Source organism: Anas platyrhynchos, chromosome 3 (genome assembly GCF_047663525.1).
Source record: "Anas platyrhynchos isolate ZD024472 breed Pekin duck chromosome 3, IASCAAS_PekinDuck_T2T, whole genome shotgun sequence".
Lineage (NCBI taxonomy): Eukaryota > Metazoa > Chordata > Aves > Anseriformes > Anatidae > Anas > Anas platyrhynchos.
In genome coordinates, this window is record NC_092589.1 from 52889777 (window position 1) to 52913445 (window position 23669).

General features: G+C 41.0%; 1 protein-coding gene and 1 long non-coding RNA gene across 18 annotated transcripts in view; both read left to right on the forward strand.

Moving 5' to 3' along the window:
- The window catches only part of LOC101789803 (SAM and SH3 domain-containing protein 1), a 544938-nt gene extending 531404 nt beyond the window's left edge, over positions 1 to 13534 (forward strand). For all 16 annotated transcript variants that reach the window (XM_038175902.2, XM_038175901.2, XM_038175903.2 and 13 more), the window contains 3 exons: positions 5993 to 7128; positions 8740 to 8871; positions 9716 to 13534. In XM_038175902.2, the coding sequence (XP_038031830.1) occupies positions 5993 to 7128; positions 8740 to 8871; positions 9716 to 9976 (1529 nt within the window). In that variant the 3' untranslated portion in view covers positions 9977 to 13534. The remainder of the gene's footprint in view (positions 1 to 5992; positions 7129 to 8739; positions 8872 to 9715) is intronic.
- Positions 13535 to 18511: 4977 nt separating this feature from the next.
- Positions 18512 to 22806, forward strand: LOC106016483 (uncharacterized). Of its 2 annotated transcripts, XR_001189258.5 has the most exons (4): positions 18512 to 18594; positions 20310 to 20429; positions 20805 to 20932; positions 22119 to 22806. It is a non-coding gene; the product is annotated as an uncharacterized lncRNA (long non-coding RNA). The 2 variants fall into 2 exon arrangements; XR_003496395.3 differs by having other exon boundaries at positions 18546 to 20429.
- The last annotated feature ends 863 nt before the right edge of the window (positions 22807 to 23669 follow it).

Here is a 23669-nt window from a genome sequence, read left to right on the forward strand (position 1 = left end):
GAAAAGTATCTGAACTACACTGGGATTAGGCAAATTGCTGTTAAACTTACACAGAAACTGTTTATAAGATAAACAGTTAAAATGCACTGTGTTTTAGGCTGTTTTTTTGTTGTTATTTTTGTTTTCATTTTGCTCAGGTTGCATGTTGCATTCCCATCTGATCAGAGGCCAGGTGCAGAGATTTAGGATTTTAGTGTATGAACAAATGGCTAGCAAGTTAACTTAATTTAAAAGCTTGTGAGAAAATAAACTAAAACAAAAGCAAGAACTGCTTATGCTCAGTTCCAACTACCTTGTCTTGCACATCAGTGAAAGGTGATGCGCTGAAAAATTACCGAGATGGATGCTAATCGAGATTATTCTCCATGTTCTGAAGAAATCAGATTGTTGTGTTGACTGAGGATTACATACTTGAGGGATGCAAGCTTGTACACACAAATATTTCATTAGAGATTAAATATTAAAATGGATTAAACTGGTTTGTATTTCACTTGGTGCTTGGCATTATCAGTCCAAGCTTTTGAGCCTTGTTTTGGCCTCAGAGTGCCTGGTTTCATCACTAACATCCAGTATAAACAGGAATCCAAGAACAAAATAAACAGAGATGCTGTATGCCCCTTGTAGTAGCCTTTTCTCCCATTTAAAATACAAGCTAAAGATCTTTCTCTTAGTATGTCCATTTGTCAGTCAGTCTGTCACTCAGAAATAACCATTTATTGAAGAAAATTGCAATTTGCTTTGAAGCTGAATGCTCGAAATTGGCAATATACTAAATTCCTGAAAGCAGAGGGAATTTTTGTCTTGAACATGAATCCTCATGGAGCAGGCATGCTAGAATGTAATCATAGCTAGATATATGGCATATGTGACAATTTTCTTTCCTTTTTATCTCTAAGTGCCATCATTATGATAGCTGTAGCACTGAAGTTAAATTGCTGCCTGTACATTTTCCTTATTTTAACAATATAATAAAATCTTTTGAAAGCAATTGTTATTGCCTGTCTGCTTAGATACTTACTTTTACATTTAAACTATTATTTTTATCCGAGTTTTGCAGAATGTGAAATACCACTAATGATTTTTCTATTGCTTTTCATCTATGGCTTGCTGCATTTCTGTATCATTTTTGCTCACAAATGTATTTAGTGCTTGCTTTGAAAACCATTATGAAAAGAACGTTCAGTATGGGAGTCATTCAGATTTTGTCAACGCTGGTTAATCTGAAATGTGCTCCACCTTCTTGGCAAAGTTCATGGACAGTAATGGCTTCCATATATATTGTTTACAAAATACATTGGAGGCTCAACTGTTAAAATAAGGATAATCATTTGTCTAATATAAACATCATAATGTGCAGATCAGCAATAATAAACTGCTTTTCATAAAGGGGAAAATGAAATTATGAGAAGAAACTGGCCTTCACATTTCCTGGGGAATGGTTTTGCATAATGTTTTAATGGCCAGAGTAGGGCCCTGTTTTAGGCCGATATTGCACCTTTTGGCATCAATTCAAGATTTCAGAGCTCTTCTTGCAGTTTGGATAAAAATGGCTTGCTGTGTATTATGGCAGTGATACGGGTGTATTTCTTCTCTGGATCCCACTGCAGAAATACTTACATTTCTCATAGGTATCCGCAGTGTACGTACAGCAACATTGTGATTTTAATGCAATTTGCAGAGAGCAAGGACTATAAAGTTTGCAACTTATTCAGTGATAAACAGGAAGAAAATAAGAGCAGAAAGCAACCATACAAGATCAGACCATTAGTCCATATAGACTAGTCCTTGATTTAAAACAGGGCATAGAGAGATGAATTCTCCTTTAAACTTCTGATAACAGTGCAGTTACTGAGTTCTTCTTGCATGCAGTTGTCTGTCTGAGACACTTTTAGAAACCTTATCAGAAATCTAGTTCCTTCAGGAAGCAGCCAAAAGCAGATAGTTACAAGAAGAATGTAAGAACAGAGTAAGCATATTTGAGGCTTCCCAAGGTACCGAAATTCCATGAATCTGGCACAGTTTCCTGGCATTCATCCATTTTCCTCAAACTGTTTATTTTTATGCACATACCTGGTCTTCCTTAAAACCTCCATACTTAGCATTGTCTGTGTATAGACCTCTGTCATACTCCTTCTCAAGTCATCTCTTTTCTAATCTGAGCCATCGTAAGTCATTCTGTATCTCTGATAACGCCTGGCTTCTTTGAACCTTTTCCTGTTGTGATGCATACCTTCTTAAGGAGGGATAGGGTGTGAAAGGAATAGGAATTGCATATGCAAGGCACAAAGATGAAGAGGCTGACAAACCATGACTGTATCAGGTGGGATAATGATGTTCTCTGATTTGTTCAGGAACTGAAGCCCAAATTTCCGTCGTGCCAACTGAGCATCCAAAGCACTTAAGCATTCACTACTAATTAGTCAGAAGAGGAAGCAACAAAACAGATGGCCATGTTGCCTGATGTAGGGTGGTTTTCTACTAGTTGTATTCATAAAAAAGCAGTGATGTAAGGATTGTCTCAGGTGCCATCATCTTCGTTGTGTCAGTCGAGATGTTTGAAATGCACACAGAAATACTGCCACAGAAAGCAATGCTAAAAAAAGAAAAAAAAAAGAAAAGAAAAAGAAATCTGGGATCTATACAGGCCATTGAATATATTCTGTATCTAGTTTTGAGTTCTGAATTCTCTGAGGGTGATCTTCCACACAGAAAAGGTATTGAGGGAAACACTCAAAATTTATTGCTGTAGCTCTGGTACCTCTGGAAATATTCCCAAAGATAATTTTCTTTCTTCTGAGGTAGATAATGACAGAAGATTGAAAAGTTCATTCTGTGTATTCTAACAGTAATAACTATATCATGAGAGGTGGACACAGCTTTATCTAATAAAAAAAACCACTGCAGCATAACATTGAACAAAAGGGTAAAGTATGCTTGTAGCTTGAACTGAACCTTTTGTACTGAAACCAACACAAAAGTTCCATTAATTTTGTGTAAGGACCACCTTGGTTGTCTTAGTTTTCAGCCAGATGCTTATGTCCTTCTGCACATATTTAAATCAGAGAGATTGCTGTGGTTGACAGCACTATGAAAGGCAGTAGTCTGCTTACCAGGGAGTCATAAGAATATACACTTTAACCGGTATAGGTTTGTAGGGGTTTTTTTTGTTTGTTTGTTTGAGATGGGGAAGGAATGTTACATTTGTAGACATTGTTTATATAGGTCCCTGCTTCCTGGAAACAATTTAAAAACATATTTAAAAGCCTGCTTTCAGGAAATATGGCCTTCTTTTCTTAATTTCACAAGAGCATAATGAAATTATACCCCTCAGTCAGGAGGAGGGAAGGAATACGTAGAAGAGGAGAAATCACAGTGGTCATACTGCTACATTACTCATGACAAATCTATGTAAGAGAAATTATAATCTGAATCCTTGTCCTTTGTACAAAACAGTAGCATTGAAGCATTGAACCCACTGCTTTTTTTAAACAATTTTGAAGCAGAGACCTTAAAGATTATGTATGCAGTTACTTATTTTGCAGAAAAAAATGTTTTGTTTTTTTTTTCCCTTACTCTCACCACATTTGTATTTTTTTGTGAATCAGGGCTGGAATGGACTAAAGTTTGCTTTTGTTTTCCTAGAATTTTTATTTTCTTATTTTTTCTGTTTTCTTCTTCCTTTTCCTGTTTCCCACTTCTTCTTTTTCTCATCCCCACGTTACTGGACTTTACACAGACATATCCCAAAGCAACAAAATGATGTTTACTAGATACCATCACAACTTCAGTAAAAGCCTAACGTCGCACAGCAGTAGCATTTGTCAGAACTTTTCTTTTAGGTGTTGAAGTATCTAAGTGTGCCTTTCTAACACCAGTGTAAGCCCTGATGAATATTTCAGGCTGAAAAGAAGGTACACGGATTGTGTTAAGTGAGCCGTGACAGCAAGCCCTAGACAATATGGTGAACTGCTGCCCAAGTCAGACATGTGCTAGCAAATATGAATAATGAACAGAGAACACTCCTTTCCATGCTCACTACATATTGACATTAGTGCCTGGGGCACTAAAAAATGAATGTAATGTTTCTTAAACATGCCTTTTTAATGTGGCTGTAAGTTATTTTCAGAAGGCAGTGGTCTCACTCCACAAAAAAAGTGCAGGTAGTTAAGTTTTGCTGCTACTTCTTGAAGTTACTTGAATTCAAGGACGTAGGAAAGGAACCAAGTTCTTGTGTGATGTGTCTTTATTAGCTTTTTGGGAAAATGGTGCTACTTAGCTGGAGCTGAACTGTACACATTCTGAGAAGAGAGTTCTTGTATGCTTGTATTCACCATTGTGGGCACATGTTGGTTTTAGACAGAATAACCTGGCTGGCATACCAGTAAACATGGCCAACTCCCTTTTGAGGGGGAATGTTTTCCTTATTTCTCTTTAAAGGTAACCTCAGCCGTATTTGCTAGTTTTCTGACTACTTTGATTTTAAATTCCTTGAGCAGAAAAAGAGGGAAAGCAAGCGATTTCTCTTGTAGGTTAAGCAGGTGCTTTCTTTGCATAACAGGAATTTTGGAAATGGGACACTCCTAAGTAAAACACACACTAGATTTATGTTAGCATTCATATTTAAGGCGAGCAATATATATTATTCAAAAACAAAACATTAAGCTTCTCTTTTGAAGGCAAACTATATGAAAGGAAGCATCTATTGCTTAAAAGTACATTAGATTAATTCATTTTGAATGAAGTTAGCACAAGTTCTGAGATCTCTAAAGCGCAATGATCCTTTAATTGACAGCAATTAATTACCTGTAATTATTGGATTTTGTCAGCATTTAGCCAAAGTTTTTATCTTCCTTTTCTCCATTGGAAAAAGAAGTTCCAATCTTTAGCTAGGAACTCATTGTTTTAGAAAGTTTACTGTAGGTGGGCAAAAGTAGCATTGTCACCCAGAAAAAATAATTATTCAGGATATGTTGTTCATTCTGAGAGGTTGTCTGCTCTGAGACAAATTTATTTCAGTCTTGTAAATACATATATATCTATGCAGCACTGGAGAAATGGCCTTGGATTTCATGCTCATGAATACAGTAATGAGATCAGAGTTTTTCTATCAAGCAGATTTGATGGACTTCTACGCTGTCTTAAAGTGTTGGTGCATATCTCATAAAAATATGAAATAAAGCTTACAAAGGACATGTGGTTCAGATTGGTTCAAGTCCTCACATCTTAAATCGTTATAATAAAACACCACATTTCTAAGACTTTCCACTCTGGTAAAGCATATGGCATGAGAATAACACTAAGATTAGTCACTCTTGAAAATTCCTTTTGTAACAGTCTCAATTTCATAGTGTAAGACCATTCTCCATAAAACCCTTGTTCCTAAAAGTAACTTTACAAAGGGATTGTTGCAACACCAGTCTTCCTGGAACCTTTTTGCTTTCTGATTTACCATCAAAAATGGTTTGCTGTTTACTTTAGAGATGAAATAACATTACAGACATACATAGTAATTAAAAAAAAATAAAATTGAGCATTCCTGCGTTTTTAAAGCAATCTAGTAAACTCCATTAGGAGGTGAACATATTTATCAACATCCTAAAGGAGTTAGAAGAGTGGAGAAAAGTGCCAGAACTTATGAGTTACTTCTGCATGGGGTCAAACCAGTTCATATAACTGGTATAGAGTATCAGGTCTAAGTGCAGGATATATTTTCATTGAAAAAGGTTTAAGTGACCTAGACCTCAAAGCTCTGTAAGCAGGGGAGCAGATGGGACAGTAATTATTTTAAAGGTATTTTCCTTACCTGATAGCAATTATCAGTTCTTCATTAGCAAAGCTGAAACTCAGAAATTCATGTTTAAAATGGCATTGGGTTCCTGTGCTTTTAGAGTTGAATAGTAAATTACTGTGTTTCAAAGTCATTTAGAAGTGATCCCCTATTAATACGCAGAGGGTATTTTTTTATAATGGCTTGTGATTTATTTGATTTTAGGTAAAACTCGAAGGACCTGTCATCTGCCCTCAAAATCAGCAAGTGAGCACAGCTTTAAGGACTTCAGCAGAAACCAGCTATCCAATTATCCTACACTCCCACTGACCAAGTCAATAGAAACTCTCCAGCAAGGGGAAAAAGAAAGCCGGTTGAGCTGTTCACATCGTGCTCTGAAGAGCTCTGTCCAACCTCCAGCTGTTATGGGTCTGAAGAAGAACCGTAGGAGTTTACCAGTTGCCGTCTGTCGGAGCTATGAAACTCTGGATGGCCCCCAGGGTGTGGATGCCTGGCCAAGATCTCACTCCCTGGATGATCTCCAGGGAGAATCCAATACCAACCTACAGGACACTAGCAAGAAAGATTCTTTTCCTCAGGATTCACTGGATACAGCAAAAAAGGCAACTGGATCTGCCCTGCCACCTCAGCCTCATGGGGGCAGTTGTATGGTAGGTGACTTGATGCCTAAGCAAGGTAAGGGAGCTGCCAGTTCTCAGAAGGGAAGAGGTAAGGAGTTGGACTGCTCTGTAATGGAAAGTGCAGGTGGAAAGCCTGTTCCGTTCCCCCTGAAAAACTGTGAAGCTCAGGCTGCCTCGGTGACACACCCTGCAACAAGGACATCTCTTGAAATACAGAGTAAGGGCTTTCATGACCTTGCACGGGCTGATTATGCTCCAGTCCTCAAGGGCGGTCTAGAAGCTGAGCAAAAAGGCACAAACGAGGCAAGAATGCAACCAAAAAATCCCTCTCAGCCACCACCTGTCCCTGCCAAAAAATGCCGAGAACGCCTTTCAAACGGATTATATCATCCTTCCGCGACCACAAGCGGGAACCACTCGAGTCTAGAAGCACCGTGTTTGCCGGTGAAAAAGTCCAGCCCATCCGCTCCCGTTGATTTGCACGGAGTACCTGCCCATAGGACATCTTCTGAACAGGAGCCCAGTACCCCTCCTAGCCCACTGCCGCCCTGGCTGTCAGAGCTCCCAGAGACTGCTAGTGTTCAGCAGCACGTGGTAAAGCTCGGTCCTGCTTCGGCAAGGAAAGTCTCTTGTAGCAGGGGAATGGATCTGGAAATGGTAATAGAAAACAAGCTGCAGTCTGAAGACATTGATCTTACTGAAGAACCATACTCAGACAAGGTAGGTGGAGCACATTGCTTCAGTCTTTTTATTCTATCCGTGTTCCAAGGGGCTAGTCTTTCGTTTATCTGATCTGTTGCATTTTTGCAAGTAACCGGCCTAGATAAACCATAAATCATGAAGACTCTAGACATTATGCATCTGTGCTTGTCTTTAATATTGGGCCTTCTTCCTAAAATAACTATCTAGATATGTTGTAGAGGGACTGAGATACCAGACTTATTCTGAGTCTTCATCTCTTAGGGCCACCAGTACTGTGGTGGCACCAAGCACAGAAATCTCCTCCTCTGCTGCTGTAGGGAAGTGAAGATGAAGAAGGAAGTCACGTAGATTTCCAAGAAAATCTGAATCAATAGCATAGTGATGAGGACATCATTTTGGGAAGGACGGAGTCCTAACTTCCAGTCCGTCCCTTGAGGATTGCTCTTTCAGTTTTCTTGGAAGAGTCATTGGCTAAAATGCATGAGCAGTGTTAAAAAGAAGAACAGAACAGAACATGGTAATTTCCCATCTCCCAGAAGTATCTTTGTCCGTAAATAAGGCTCATACATTTCTTGTTTTTCTGGGCTATCCTCTTCTGCACCCTTCAGAAGCAGAACTGAGCCAGCAGCTGACTTGCAGGAATGTTAGATATCTGACCCCTTTCAAGAGCTGAGGCAAATTTTGACATGTGCTACATCTCATGCCACGAAGGAGAATGTTACTAAGCTTGTAATAGCCCAAAGCTTTTGGTGCCTAGGATATATTGCAATTCCAAATAGTGGTTGCTGATTGATTCAGACGTCTTCTGCAGTTAAGTGGTGCCTGGGAGGAGGTGGTCTGGAGGAGTCAGGGAGAACTCCGCACCAGCACAGCATAGGTGGTCCAGCCACAGTGTCTGAGTGCATGGGGAGGTGCAAGTGTGAGTTTACCAGTATGCTGTCCTGGTAGGAAATGTATAGAAAACCTTTTTTAAACAGAACATGGAAGAAACATGAACTGAGGAAAGTCCTCGCATGAAGAACAAATTAAATTAGGATGATGTGGAAAGAGTAAATCAGAATTTAAGAAATGTTTTTTGACATGTGCTATGCTGTTATTGGTCTGTCTCTGGCAGACCTTGCCCTGCCACCACTGCCGGAGACTTGCTGCATCTGTCACGGCAGCCTCCAAAAGAATCAGGGAACAGCTGGGCTGAAGGATCACATCAGTTAACTGATTAAACCAAACCTCATAAAATTATCCAGAGAAGCTTACTGTGAAAACCAGTTACTGTTCAGTAGCTTATGGGAATTGAGTTTCACTGGGAAATGCTAACAACATACCCTTTGGGGAGACCCCCCTTCAAGTTGAGCGATAGGATTTTCGCTGTTGATTTCAGTGAGACTGGAACTGACCTTAAAGCTCATAAAAAGCTGTATGCTGCTATTTGTAAAAGATACTGGTAAAGATACGTACATCATGTTTTTGCACCTCCCCATTATGCTTTATAGCAAAGTAAAATTATTTTTGTCAATCTCAAGGAAAAATGCTTCGTGCTCCCATCCCACACTTCTTTGTTTGTGTCGATTGATCTGTACTGATACGCTTCTTTCACTTGTCTCTCCTTTGTGGCTGGCTGGGAACGTTCAGCATGGTCGCTGTGGCATTCCTGAGGCTTTGGTACAGAGGTACTCAGAAGACTTGGACCAGCCTGAAAAGGATGTCGCCGCAAACATGGACCAGATCCGGGTAAAGCAGCTGAGGAAGCAGCATCGCATGGCAGTAAGTATTTCCTTAAACCCAAGTTTCTTAATTATGAGCAGACCTTTTAAAAAGGACTGACTACTGGTAAAGGGAGGTAGCTGTCAAGTCCTGGTACAAAACTGTTGCCTGTGCTCACCCAGCAAGTATGACGTGTAGGGGTACTACAGGGGCAGTAGGTCCCTTCCCCTGTCCCAAAGGAGGATATTTAGTAGTTAAAAGGAGAGTGGATAGCCCTTTATCCTGACCAAATCCCTGGAAAGTCTAAGGAGACTGTCACCAAGTGTAACAAAGGGTCACTCACTAAGGCTGGTGTGTATTGATATCTTGATATTGGTGTTGATACCTGAAACATTTTGCACCCTTTTTTCCTTTCTCAAAGTGTGCCGTTTTGCACTCCTCTCCTTAGAAAAAGCAGGAGGGGGAAACAATCAAAAACCTTCATGTCTTTTTATAAAAGAGCTTGGTCTGTCTGAGGAGGTAGTAGGCAAACGTGGTATTCTTTTCCCTTGGATCAGCCTGGAAGGCTGGGTATTTTTGAGTGATTTCAAACTAGATTTTCACTGGGTATTTTTGAGTGATTTCACACTAATTCAGAATGGTACATGACAATTGCCCAAGCAACTGAATACTGCCCACTGCATCTACATGTACATTGCCAAAATTGTTGCTGTTTCTACTTCTCCGTGGTGATCTTAGCCTTTCTGCCCACAGCCCGCTCTCATACCAACATGCATCCCGTAAGAGGGAGAAGCTGCAACACCTGCTGTTGAATTCTACCAGCTTAGAAGAACAGATGACTTGCAGTAAACCAAGCAGTGTGTTTAATGTTAATGCTTTTTCTTTTTCCTTCTCTTCTGCCCAGATTCCAAGTGGAGGGCTCACTGAAATTTGCCGAAAACCTGTCTCCCCAGGACTTATCACTTCTGTATCTGACTGGCTGATTTCCATTGGCCTACCTATGTATTCCAGCCCGCTCACAGAAGCAGGATTCAACACACTGAGCAAAGTGCCTTCTCTGTCACAAACTTACCTTCAAGAAGCTGGCATCACAGAGGAAAGGCACATAAGCAAGCTCCTGGCAGCAGCAAGACTTTTCAAACCTCTTGATCCAGAGGCAATTTAACATGCTCCCTAGCATGGCATTGCCTGGTCAAGGACCCATTGCTCCTTCCTGCACCGATATTGCCCTAATTACTTCACATAGCTAAAGGGATCGAGGAAGTGGCTCCAAAGGACAGGCAGATATCTTCTTCAAAGGGTATGAAATGTTTCAATTGCTGTCTTTGGCAACCGAAGGAGAAGAGAAGCAACCACCAGGTAACATAGATGTGGTACTTCCCTCCCCCCTCTCTCCCTTGTAAAGTATTCTTGTTTCATAAAGTGCATAGGGCTGGCCTGGGATCAGACAGTGTCACAGAATTAAGGGACCCTTACATATTTTCCACAAGTTCGTGGAAGTGATACTAATAATAGGCCCCGTTTCTATGTAGAACTCCTTAGGTTGGGGGCCTTCTGTACACCTGGAGTCAATCCTACAGACCTTGTGCAAACCAAGGTGCAAGCCCCGGTAGAAGCTGTTTGGCAAATGCCATTTATTTAGCAGTCTAGAGCTAATCACATACCCTCCTCCCTGGTCATCTTTGCTGTTGCTTGGTATAGGTCCCAATATGCCACAAAGCCTTTAGCTAGGCCAAAGTCAACGGACTGGAATTAGTTTACAGTATGGTCCATTTCTGTCACTCCAATGCAATTAACCCAAGGAGAGTCAGAAAGCTTCTTTTAATTTGTACAGAACTGAGGTCATTTTTATAACTGCTTTCTAGCAATCTGCTTTTTATTTGCCTTAAAACAAGCTTTTAAGCAGTTACCTAATGTTCACTTACCTGTATTCATGTTTCCCAAGCCTTTTTTCAACCTGTCACTTTTAAGCTGCATTTAGGGTGATATCCAGCTGAAGTAGCTTCTATAAATTGCCTCATCATGACATCTTATGGGTTGTAGAGATGCTTTTACAAATGCAGGGTTATGCTAGGTTTTGGTTGTGAGGCTAACTTCTTGTTCACTACGGTCTGCATTTACTGTTCTTACTAAACAGTTCCAAGATATACTGCCTTGTATATATGTAACTGCTTTTCATTTTAATCATATTCTGTGTACTGTGTTATATTGTCAATCATTATGCTGCAGCTTTGACTTGGTATCCTGACCATATCGATTTCAAACAGTGGGTTTCTGCAAATGAAAAATCACTTGTGGGAAATAAAATGCATCAAAAATCGAATTGTGTCCCATAGAAATCATGAGATCCGGTAATTTCATTGCATGGACAAAAAAATCCTATATTGTCTTATAAATTACACTGTGATTTTAAAACAGTCGATATCCTTCATGTCTGAGTGTTGATGTTACCTCTCACTGGAAGACAGCATTGTTCTGGCATATGTGGTGAACCATTTTTTCATGATGTAATAATATTTTTCTGCCTAAATCCATGTGAAACGTTCCATTCATATATGTGGCTAATGACAGATTTTATTTTTCTATATGGGTACACGTTTATATACCAAATACAGATTATCATGGATAGCATATAACTATTTTTTTTTTCTTTGGGGTCTATGTATGGTGTATCCTTTAGCTTCTTATAGCACAAATGCTCCACGGAAGACAGAGCAAGCTTTACTCTGGTAGGCAAAGTGAGATGAAGAAACCTGGGCACAGGCCAGGAAGTGTGACTGTTTGCATTATCAGTTCTGACATCAGCTTACTGTATAAAACCAGGCAAGTCACTTCACTGTTTGGTGCCTCAGTTATCCCAGCCTCATATTGAGCTAATAACACTTTTCCTGAGGAAATGCTCTCAGATTGATGAATAAAAAGTTGTGCTTACTACACGAGTCCTTGCTATATATGGTCCTTACGTGGCCAAATTTTAAGTCAGATAACTATGCATTTTACTACAGATGATAATTAATTTGTCTCCTGGTGGAATTGATAGGTGTTAGGCTTACTTTCCTAGCTTTAGGGCTGTTGACTCCTGGTATCATCAGCTTTGCATTCTGTCCCCATCAGGAATTACACCATCATGTGAAGGTGACTAATTCGCTGGTATAACTTGAAATTGTTTCAAACAAAGCTCCTCCAGATCTTCTGCTGTAATGTTGTCTTCAGTGTATAATTGTTGTGTTGTAATATGGCAGCATCAGCAAACAACAGCATAGATGTTTCACACAGCTGGTGAAATTAAAAAAAATAATAATTGAAAAGACTTTTTAATAATAATGATTTGTCATTTCCTCTCTGAGGTTTACATGGCAACTATCAGTAAGCAGGAGATGAAAAGAGTATTGAGACTTCCTGGGATTACTGGCAGGGGCCAGAACTGAGGAAAATTAGACAGCAGCTTCCTTGGAGCAGGAGAGAGCCCAAGCTGGCTATATGCAATAAAAAAAGGAAACATTTCTTCTTGTTGCAGGGAAGGCAACTCACATAATAAAGCCCTCCCATATTAATTACCTCCACTCTTTTAATAACAGAAGAAATACAGGAATAAGCCAAACCTGCGTGCCAAACTCTCTTTGTAACTCCTTGTTTTTAAATGATTTTATAGCCCAGGGAAACCAAATCCCACCCATCCAGGACTAGAGTGAGCAGTCTGAGGTGTGTGAGTTTTAGTAGTTGCTTTGTTTTCCTTTTTAAGACTGTGCTCTGTGGTCTTACTTGAATTATAATTTTAGTTTATATTTTAATCTAAAAAAGCCTTAAGCTTCTCAGTGTTTGAGCTTCCCTGCTGTGGTTTCAGTGACCCGTGGCGTTCCCCAAGCAGGTGAGGCGGTGCGGTGTACAGCCATAACACCTCTTACGTTTCCTCGCAGCCGTTCAGTGCTCTACGCAAAAATTCACTCTTTGACTCTTGGGAAGCACAAAAGACACCTGCCGCTGGAACCCCAACCTGCTCTGCTCAGGCTAATGCTGTTAAGCATCTATCCATTGTACCGTTGTAACTCTATTAGCTATTTAACAATAGAAGCAGCAAGCCCCAAATATTGCAGAATGCCGTCGTAACTGTGCGCTTCCATCAGTAACCCTCTCTTACTACCCAGGTAGGCCTTGGGCTCTTCGAGGAGCCTGGCTTTAAATGCAAGCTGGGAGCACGATCAGAAGCATTAAACGTTGTGTTATTCAAACAGGTCATCATCTCTAAGAGCAGCAACAGTGGTCGATTCACCAAGTCACAGCTGTGCAGTTGTACTGTATTATTTTTAGAATAAATAATACTTTTGGTCCAAGATACCTTTATCTTTAATTGACACCCTCTGGGGAATCAAAACTGTCAAGCAAGTTATGTAACAACTAACAAAGTTGCACTTTCTGTATATGAAATCAATATTTAAATAACTTATTTTTCTCCATTTGCTGTTCTTAAATGATGTAAGTAGCTGTAATATACCAGTACTCAATATGTCCTGCAGTTTGCTTCAACCCAAGAAAGCTGTGTATTGTAAAGAAAAAAAAAAAAAAAGAAAAAAACAAAATATGAATGTGTAAAGATTATTGTGCTGTTTCATTTAGCAAAAAAAAAAAAAAGGTTGACAAAAGGGTTTTCCTGTGTATCAAAACTGTCTATAATTATATGTCATATGTTCATAGATAAAAAGTAAATAAATTTCCTTGGTCTCTCTCTTTTTTTTTTTTTGGTTGCTCTTAATGTAGCTAAAAGACTTGCTTACTGGTGTGGTAGCAATGTGCAGCTATTTAATTTCCTATCCCAGGCCTCCTTCCTCCAGCTTACCAAGTCTGTAGCTCCTCATGGTGTAAGTGTTCTCAACACATACCAACAGCGTGACTAGCAGGGGTCCTAAAAATGTGATTGACTGGAACGTGAATCATCACTGTCTGAACCTCCTTGCCATGGTTTTGGTGAACTCCGTAGTTCGAGGTCTCTGAATTCTCCCCTTTGGAGCTTTTCCACTTTGCAGTGGAATAATTAAATATTGGTAGAACCAGGGGAAGATACAGGAGTCCAACTCGCAGGCATTACAGCTCTTGCCTGAAAGAAGGGATTTCAAACCTGATCTTTGAATGCAGCTCAGTGCCTTTGGGCTGGTGTAGGTGCCTCGCTGCAGAGAGGGTGGCTTTGACTCCTGAGCAGGTAGGTCATCCCTGCAGTCCGTAAGGAGATGTCAGTGTCCAGGTGGGATGGCAAAGGTGCCTTAGGACGTGACTTCCCTCCTGCTCAGCTAAGTCACTTCTTGCTTAGTGCGTTGGCCTTTGTTGCTCTAGTTAAATTTGCAGAGTAATTAATGGGTACAATTAGCAATCTAGCAGTGATATGGAGTCCACTTGGCAACAGTGCACCCATACCTAGAAGTTAATCCTGTATGGATCTTTGCCCATAGTGACAAGGGTGGACTGTGCCTGCTAACTTTTGCCATTGCTAACTGTGGAAATGACAAAAGGACAAAACAAACAAACAAAAAAATCCATCCTTTGGGTTGGGTCCAGGCAGCTGGATCTTCAGTTCCCCTTAAGCAGCGCTCCCATCAGAACTGTACCACGTTGCAAACAGTTGATGGGAATGAGGCAGCGTGCAGTAAAATGTCAAGATGAACTTTGAATTTTTTTTCCCTCTATTCTTATCCTTCGGTTCAGCTGAGGACCAGGCCACTGCTGTGCTTGTGCACCAGAGGGCACTGCTCCGCTGGCTAGGGGAGAGCGTTCAAACAGCCTCTAGGGACAGCAGCTGGCTCAAAGACAGGCTGTTTCCAAGAGTCTCTCAAGTAACAAAATAGAAATAAAAACAAAACAAACACTGAACGACATGAAAAGCCAAAGCGCTTGCCATTTCTGCAGCTGGAAGGAGTGCTGCTTCCCTTCCAAGACTGCTATGGTCCAGGATTGCTTTGGGAGCAGCTGAAACACAAAGCCCCTATCTGTTGCTCTCAGCATTTTGCTAGTTTGATCCAAATGTGTGCTAACCACCGTGACCACTGCCAAAAACAACCACAGCCACCCCCCAGCACATATGTACCTATCCTCTTGGTCTAAACATTCTCTCTTCACAATGAAGCATTACATAAGAAAAAAAAAGAGATACAGAAGAAACATGTTAAAATTATACCTCTAAAAACTATACCTCTAAAACTAATACCTCTAAAAGAAACTTTATTCCTGAGCAGAAGGTTCCCGTGTAAGCCCCTGCCACACAGAGGTGTGCTGCCTTTCTGGAGCAGCACAGGCTGCACTCGCTCATTGCCACCTCTCTCTCCAGTATGAGAGAATGCTGGAAAGGAGACCAGAAGCAGTGGAGCTCACATATGGTAAGTTAGTCTTTCAACTTTAAAAAAAAATAAATAAATACAAAGGCTGCCTAGAAGAACTGTTTGGCGTGCCTTTTTTAAAAATTATCATCTGTTCCCATGCCCTCATAATAAGACATCTCTTTATTTTGTTAACTAGTCCTAATTTTTTTTAAAGCCTCTCGTTCTCAAGTTTCAGATTTCAGATAGTGTATTCCTTCTCGTACCCACTCGCAGGCCTAGAAGACTAGTGGGGAGGAAGCCTTCAGAGAATTGAAATCACCATGGAGAAACATTTACCCCCACTACAGCGTGGTCATTTTGGCATTCCCACACAATGACATTTCTTCATTTTATATATATATATATATTTAAGTGCAAAGAGGTTTGTTTGTTTGTTTGTTTGTTTGTTTGAGTGGGCTTCAAACTTGCACTTCCAACATGACATAAGCCTCAGTTATTGCAGTCAGCTTTCCACCTTGTAGCAGAATACAGCAGGTTTGGAGAGATCAGATTTAGTCCATATCCATTGCTTATGGAATTTCTTAAAGCACTGAACAGTATCCGTTTCAGGCTTGGGTTTTAACACAGTTTGTGTTAAGGTGAGTCCACTGATTGACTGAAACTGTATTCTGGCCTGTGCAGTGTTTCCAGCTTATAGTCTTATAAGGATCAGTAGGACGTATTTGTGCTATTTGGTTTATTTCATGAAGTTCTTCCATCTCTTACTCTACAACTTCAAAGTATGAACATCATAGAAGGTGCTTTGAATGTGAAGCAGTGTGGTTCCTGAAGAGCAGAAAAATGGCTTAGATTAATTCAGTTACACAAATGAGCACTCATCTAATTAAATAAGAGACTCTCTCCATTCATTAAGCCTTTTCCCCTCAAGAGAGACTTTCCTAGCCCCTTAGGGCTGGATTCAGAACATCCCTTGGGACCAATTGCTGCTGTCTGAGTTTTCTCCTCCACAGCCTTATAACAAACCGGGAGAGGGTTTCAGGCTGCTTTCTAAAATGCATGCATGTCTGAGTCAAATTTGCCTTTTGGCACACGAAAATCAGTGGAATGACTCCAGGCTGCCCAGAACTTTAAGTTTGTTTGTTTGTTTCTTCTTCTTCTTTTTTTTTTTTTTTTTTTTTTTTTTTTTTGTGTGTGTGTGTGTGTGTGTGTGTGTGTATTTTAGCAATTTGATCGATTTAGTCTTGCTTCAGGAATATGGGAGGTTTCTACAAGAGTCTAGGAGGATTCTTACAGGTTAACATTACAAGCAATGTCACAAGCTCCTGCTTAATACCTGTCAGCGTGAAGACAGGCCTTCCCTGGAGCAGACAAGCATTTGCAACACACAGTGTTTAACCCAACTACTGATGTTTCATGCCCAGGAAAAAAAAAAAAAAAACAACAAACTCATCTGTGCTTGTCTGTATCGATAATAAGCCAAGATTCAGCCTCACTTTTTGCAAGCAGCGTCTTAGTGTCGTGTGGGCAAGAGTGTCAAGGACAAGGTCCTGCCAAGGTCTGCTCTCCAGCTCATCATTCGGTGCTTGTTTAGGTGTGTGCAGCCCTCTGACCCCTGGTGCACAGCACCACAGGTGTGAAGTGTCATGGGGAAACTGCAGCTGCTGTGATGCGATTTGGTGAATGCCTTGTCCCTGCCTCACAAAAAATACCGCATTCAAATGGGAATCAGGGTGAGAAGACAAGTGAGCCAGCCAGAGGCCTTCCAAGCTGGTAGCTATCTCTCTTTGCAGATTTTTTCAGGTGTATCTATTTTGCTGACCACTTTTATAAAGTTCTATGAAGTCAAAGTACCATCTGCAGAGGAGAAACTCATTTAAATCAGGTAAGTGAGAGAAGCATTTGGGACAGATGCACTTGTTAATTCTGAGTAATGTTGCTTTTACTAGGAGCATTTGGTCCTGAGGCACAAACAACACGAGACCCTGGAGGACCAGCAGGTACAGGGGGTAGCAGTAGGGTTCCTCAGGCAACATCTTCTTGATACACACGAAGTGCATCTGGATAAATTTTATTTAGAGCAAACTGCACTGCTCTGTTGGATTGCACCCTGTGGCTTGTATGAGATTTGCACAGTGCTAGAGTGGGAAGCATTTATTTCTAGTACTTGCTTTCTGTCATTTTTCTCCTTTGCCTCCATTATCATTCCCTGCAGTGTTCCTTCTGTACCTCTGTGCAGCCCTGCTTCTGCTGGTGTGCTGAGTTTACGTGGCAAAGTTTTGGTAGCAGGGGGCTGCGGGGGTGGCCTCTGTGAGACGAGTTCAGAAGCTACCCCGTGTCAGATAAGGGCCGGCTTCAAAGGGACCCACCGCTGTCCAGAGCCAAGCCAGTAAGTGATGTTGTTTGTGCCTCTATGAGAGCAGATTTCAGAAAAGGAAGAAACAAACTGCTGCACAACAGCAGCTAGGAGAATGCGAAGTGAGAAGCAGCCCCGCAGACCCCCATCTGAGTGCAGCAGGAGGGCAGGAGGTGCTGCAGGCAGGCAGCAGCAGTTCCCCTGTGGGCTGTGCAGGCAGAGGCCCCTGGTGGAGCAGGCTGTCCCCCTGCAGCCCATGGGTCCCACATGGAGCAGATCTCCACGCTGCAGCCCCCCCATGGGTGGAGGAGCCCCCGGTGGAGCAGGTGGATGTGGCCTGGAGGAGGCTGCGGCCCATGGAGAGCCCCCGCAGGAGCAGGCCCCGGGCCAGAGCTGCAGCCCATGGAGAGGAGCCCATGCAGGAGCAGGGAGTCTGGGGGGAGCTGCCACCCACCCGTGGGGGATGGATGGACCCCGTGGTACAGAGCCGTGTGGGAGCAGTGCTTGGAGAGCTGCTGCCTGTGGACAGCCCCCGCAGGCTCAGCTGGGGAAGGACGGCATCCCGTGGGAGGGACTGTGAAGGAGCAGCAGAGACAAAGTGCTAGAGACTGACCGCAGCCCCCGTGCCCTGTTTCCCTGTGCTGCTCAGGGGAAGGAGGTGGAAGAGGGTAGATGGGGGCAAGGTGTTTTTGGTTTCTTTGTTTGTTTCTCACTGATCTCACTTGTTAATAATACGTAATAAATTTTATTCATCTCCCTATGCTGAGTCAGTTTTGTCTGTGATGATATTTGTTGAGTGATCTCTCCATACTTATCTCAACCCTTGAGCCCTTTCAATAATATTTTCCCTCCCTTTCCCTTTGAGGAGAGGGAGTGAGAGAGTGGTTGTGGTGGAGCTCAGCTGCCCAGCTGGCTAAAACCACCACAGCTGGGGAGAATGATGCCAACGAGCTCTGTCTCTGCTCTTCCTTCATGCCCTCTTCAGCTGCAGCTGAATCACACAACTCTGACATCTTCCTGGGCAGCCCAAGCATAAAACAGAGTAAGGAATATTCCTGGTGATTGTTTACTCTGGCCTTATTAGGAAGATAGGAGGAGGATTCACCCAGAACAGCTGAGATGGTGGTGAGGATTGCTGGGAGAGAAGGAAGGGATGGATAAAGAAAGTAGTGGGAAGCTGAAAAATGTCATAAAACTTAGAGCAGCATTGCTACCTTCTGGGAATGTAGAGGGTCTCAGAAGTGTGTTTGTTGTATGTTAGACGTCTGTCCATCAATCTAATGAATCAGTTCTAAACCACATTTTTCAAAGAGGAACTTAAAAATATGTGAAGAAATTAAGGAGAAAACAAACAAAAAGTTCCAGTTTATTTCTAAACACTTGTGAGAAATCCTGGCCATTAATCCCCAAAACAGTCATCACATGGCTCAGGACAATTACTACTGGACAAGACACCAGTGGTCTAGTTTTTCAGAGATAATGAAAACATGCAACTACTTTTCACTTGTTTCAGTAGAGTTTATAGATTTGCAGCACTTCTGCAAAACACAGTGTAGGAAACGATCCCATTGGCAAATTGTGGTGGCAAAATAAGTTTGATTATGCCAAAGGACAAAAATGTTTGTTTGTTTGAATTTTTATTAAGTATTTCTGTTAGAAGTTTGGATTCTGCAATTGAGTATGTTTGCCAGATCTTCATTTGCTTTAGTTATCAAGCCAGGAAGTACTTGTTAAACTCTGGTAGAATTGATCAGATCTGAAATCATCTTTAGTTAGCTTTAATTGAAAATATTTGTATTTCACTTTTCTCCCTACAATCTAAATTCTTTGTCAGCATTTGTTGAAGAAGCAGAGACTACCAGAGGAAGTATTGGAGAGTACAATATAAAAGAAACAAGAGAACTTGCTCGACTTTTAGCATGGCAAGCCATTCTTTATTTCTGTGCTCTTTTGAGCAGGCTGTCACTAGCTCTAAATCACAACAGTGTCTGATTCATCCTTTCTCACACAGAGGAATGGGAATACAAAATAGGTTGTTAATTTTTCCAGATGCGTACTTTCTGCTTGCTGGCTTGATTTTTAAAGAAAGTAGCAGATACAAGGTTTGTCATTGCCATCATGTTAACTACCTCTAAAGAACTGAGGGCTTAAAATAAATAAATAAATAAATAAATAAAGATGAGATCACACAAAATTAGCAGCCCCACACTGGTTGCTCATGAGGCAATTAACCAATATATGGTATGAGTACCTCTGAAGGAAATTCACATAGAAACTCACTTAGTGCCTGTTATCTGCATCCCATGCAGGTCTAAAGTTAGCCTCCAGCTCCAATTCGATCCAAAGTAGAATACAAACAGTAACTGATGCTAGCATGAGGCTCTGAAAATGGAAATGGCTCTGCAAGTGCTGCTGCCATTCATCTCTGTTATGGAGATGTCAAATATATGCCCAAAGGCCCTTTTTGCATCTATCAATCCACACTTTTAGAAGATACAAAACTTCACACTAAATGTATAAATGGAACAATGAATAAAACCTATGTGGGTGAGCAAGATTATTAAATATAAGAAAAATGGACTTGAGTCTCTATTTGTATTTACAGGCACATTTGCTGTAACTTCCTTCTGTGTCTGTATGCTGAAAAACAATATAGAGTTGATCTGTTGTAGAGTACGTTTTTATTACTTGGCTAATGCTAGCCAGGTGTTGGTAAGGAATACAATCCATCTGTTATCAAACCAAGTGGTGCAGTGATTTTATTGGAAATCAGGATATCACTCTTGAGAACTTTCCCAGCAAAAACAGAACAGAGCTTTCCTTCCCCCTCCCTCACAAAGAAAATTCGTCAGATGCCTGAGCAGGGACTTACTATGGAGCCCAAGACTTCTTGGAGCCTGGGACATGGCTTATGAGTGACCTGCTCTAGTTCTCACCTGACATGAAGGAAGCTTGTAAAGGTGAGAACAGGGGAGGAAAAGGATCAAACCATCAAGTAAAATGAAAGTTTTAAAAGCATAATTTATTTGGCAAATCTGTCTTGGAATGGAATATGTTTCGTCTTGGTAGTACTAAGAATCCTTCTTGCAAAACTAAGATAGAAACTAATGGCGTGTCTTATCAAATCATTGTTGCAAAAATGACCTTTGAAGAGGAAATAGCATATTAGGAATTGGGACTGGTAACTGTGCTTTCCTTTAACGCACTTCACTTTAACTGGGGGGTGGGAGACGTATCCAACCGATTGCCTGGAGAAAGCTAAGAAAATAAGTCCTCATGCTTCAAAGATGTCCCTTCTATCATATGTCCCTTGCTGTCTTCCCTTTCCTTTGCAGCTTACTGACTTGTTATGCTTTTTCACACACATACCCGCTCACCTCCTCCCACCCAGCTCTGCAGGAGGACACCACCACTCTCACAAAGCCCAAGCTCAGCTGAAGGCTCTGGTGATCTGGGCAGTGAGGTGAGTGTCCAGGCTACCAGCTGAGGCAGGGGCTCCACCAAACCTGGGGTATTTTGTGGCTTGGATCTTACAGTGACAGTCCCAGAAATGGTCCCAGAGCAATGGTACTATGCAGAAGATCACAGGCACATAGGACATATAGCCATGGTCTGAAAGAAGGTCAAACAGAAGGGAGAATATTCAGGCAGTTTTGTGCATTTTATTTATTTATTTTATTTTTAAACACAAGAAATGGATTTGCACCACATTAAGAACAACTGAAATTCCAAGCAAGTAGACACTAAAATTTATATATTTATTTATTTATTTATTTATTTACCTCCAAAGGCTTCTAAATACATCAGTTTAAGCAACTGTCATCACTAAAACAGCCATCATCCCTTAAAGATGGAGAGATCTTCCAATTTGCTGACATTTCCCCCACACACTTCTCAAGTCAAATTTGTGCTGGTGTTGTCCTGAGCTGGCCAGCAATGTAACATAACATCAGTTAAATGATTCACTGGGATGATGTTTTCAGTCCAAAGTTGCACTTACAATATATAATTAAAGACCCTGTGGACTTGTATAAAGAGGAGTTTCTTCACATGATAGTTTTATTGGCCAAGTACTGGATTGCCATCTACTGGAGGCTAAAGAAATAAAATCCCATAAACTGATATTACATAGCAAGGGAACTATGTGATCTGTGCCTTTTTGTTTTTCATTTTCCCTGCTTCTATATGATTAATCCAAGACTATGATGGCCTATAAAATTGTTTTTCTGCTGTGGCAAATATAACTATAATATTCACTATCTTCAAAGTTCTCCTCACAAGTGAGACTACATAAATATTTTATTAAGGCACTTCAAAAATAATTTAAAAAATATTTCTTCAAAATGAGCATATATGGTCCATTTAGAGCTGGAATTAGTAGATAAGCAGCTAGGAACAAACATTGCAAGGAATTAAATCTTTCTTAGTCCTGAACTTCTGTATTTGTGGTCTGAGTCATAAGAGTGGCTACTGGATAATTAAATGGCATAACTATAGGCAGATAAAATTGCTATTAGCAGAATTTATGCCAAAGACAAATTAAAATGAAATTTCTAAAGCTTTCTACCTCTGTCCATCTCCTTTTGTTTGTTTAATGAATCTATGTATTTAAGCCTATTAATATACAGTAATCTCTTGCTGCCTTCCAGAAATTAAAAAAGGACCTTAGAGTCAAATGTTCTTAGAAAACAGAAGAACAAATGCTGGTTGTACGGCCTCCGTTCGCCCTGCCGAGTCCTCTGCAACTGCCCCTGATGATCTGAACACCATCTCTCCATGATGCTCCTCTCAGTCCGTGCAGAACTGGACTTTGCATTAAGAAACAGTCCAGGTGGCAAATTGAAAACAAGAAGAAAAAAATATGTATTTCTATACAACTGTGGGCTGCATTGCTGAGGGACTTTGGGGCAGATAGCAAACAAGGCTGAGCTGTACAGTAACAGAAAGAATGGGTTTGTGTCTGCATCAGCTGAGACTGGTTTAAGTCATGCCTGTAACACAAAAAATATGAAAACAAATAAAAAACAGATATATATTTTTTTAAAGGACAGATGAAGAGTATTTTTCTTTCTAGAGGAAAATAAATTTATGCTAATCTCATTTACCCTGAAACCAAACCACTTATTAGTTTTATTCTCTGCCTGTCATACAGCACATGCTGTATCTCTCCAGAAACAATCATGCCACCTGACTTTGACTGTACTCCATTTTGTGGCAACCAGTGAGACAGAGGCAAATCTCAGTGCTAAGCTTTGCGAGTGGTACAGTTATCCACCAGGCTCCGAGTCAGGAAAACACTCTATTGATTTAACGTTCTGTGCAGCAGTTGTTTGGATATTTTTTTCATTTTGATGAAAATATATTTCTTGAAATCAAAGAGAAGCAGCCAAACAGAGTGGATCTGGGGATGTTTCCAGGTCACGCTCTGAGAGAGCAACTACAGAAATCATGTTATAATTCTTTTGTCCAATAACTTTTTCTGAATGACATCAAAAGAAAATAGCTCTGTGATGCACTGTTGTTCAGTAACTCGTCATGCAGCTCTATGCCATGCATTTTTATTTACAACATGTAGCCCCTACAATAATCAATATTACGTGTTGGCCAACCTGAGAGTCTTATTTTAGAGATTTCTGATGTCCTTGACTTTGCATCTTGCTGCCAGTGGCTACTTGATATACATCTGAAAATGAGTGTTCATGTTCCCTTTGCCTCATTTTGAGTCAGCTAACCTACAGCTGTGGCACAGGTTACAAAACCATTATACTGGACATCCAGAGTATGTCTCATAGAAGCCGAAACCATTACAGGTACATTTGGGGAGGGAGAGAATGAGAAGTTGGCAAAGTATTTTTTTCCAATTCATTCAATATTCTTATTCAGAGACTAAAGATAATCTGTAGCATCACATACACTTCCACGGGCTGCCCTGAACTAAGGTCCTGGAAAAGTAACTTCTGCCCACCTCCTGCACTCACAGAGGTAATCAACTCTGGAGGAGAAAGGGAAATGTATAGGCCTCAGAGGGCATTTAAAATTATACCACATACCCTAAGGACCTAGGGTTTGTCCCAAAAGCCACTCAGAGCTGCTCCCTGTCTCTCCCAGACTAAGAAGATGGCCCAGGTGCAGGAAGGAGCTATAATGCACCAGCTGAGATGGTGACCTACCCTGCCTGTGCTTTTGGCTCCTATTTGGGG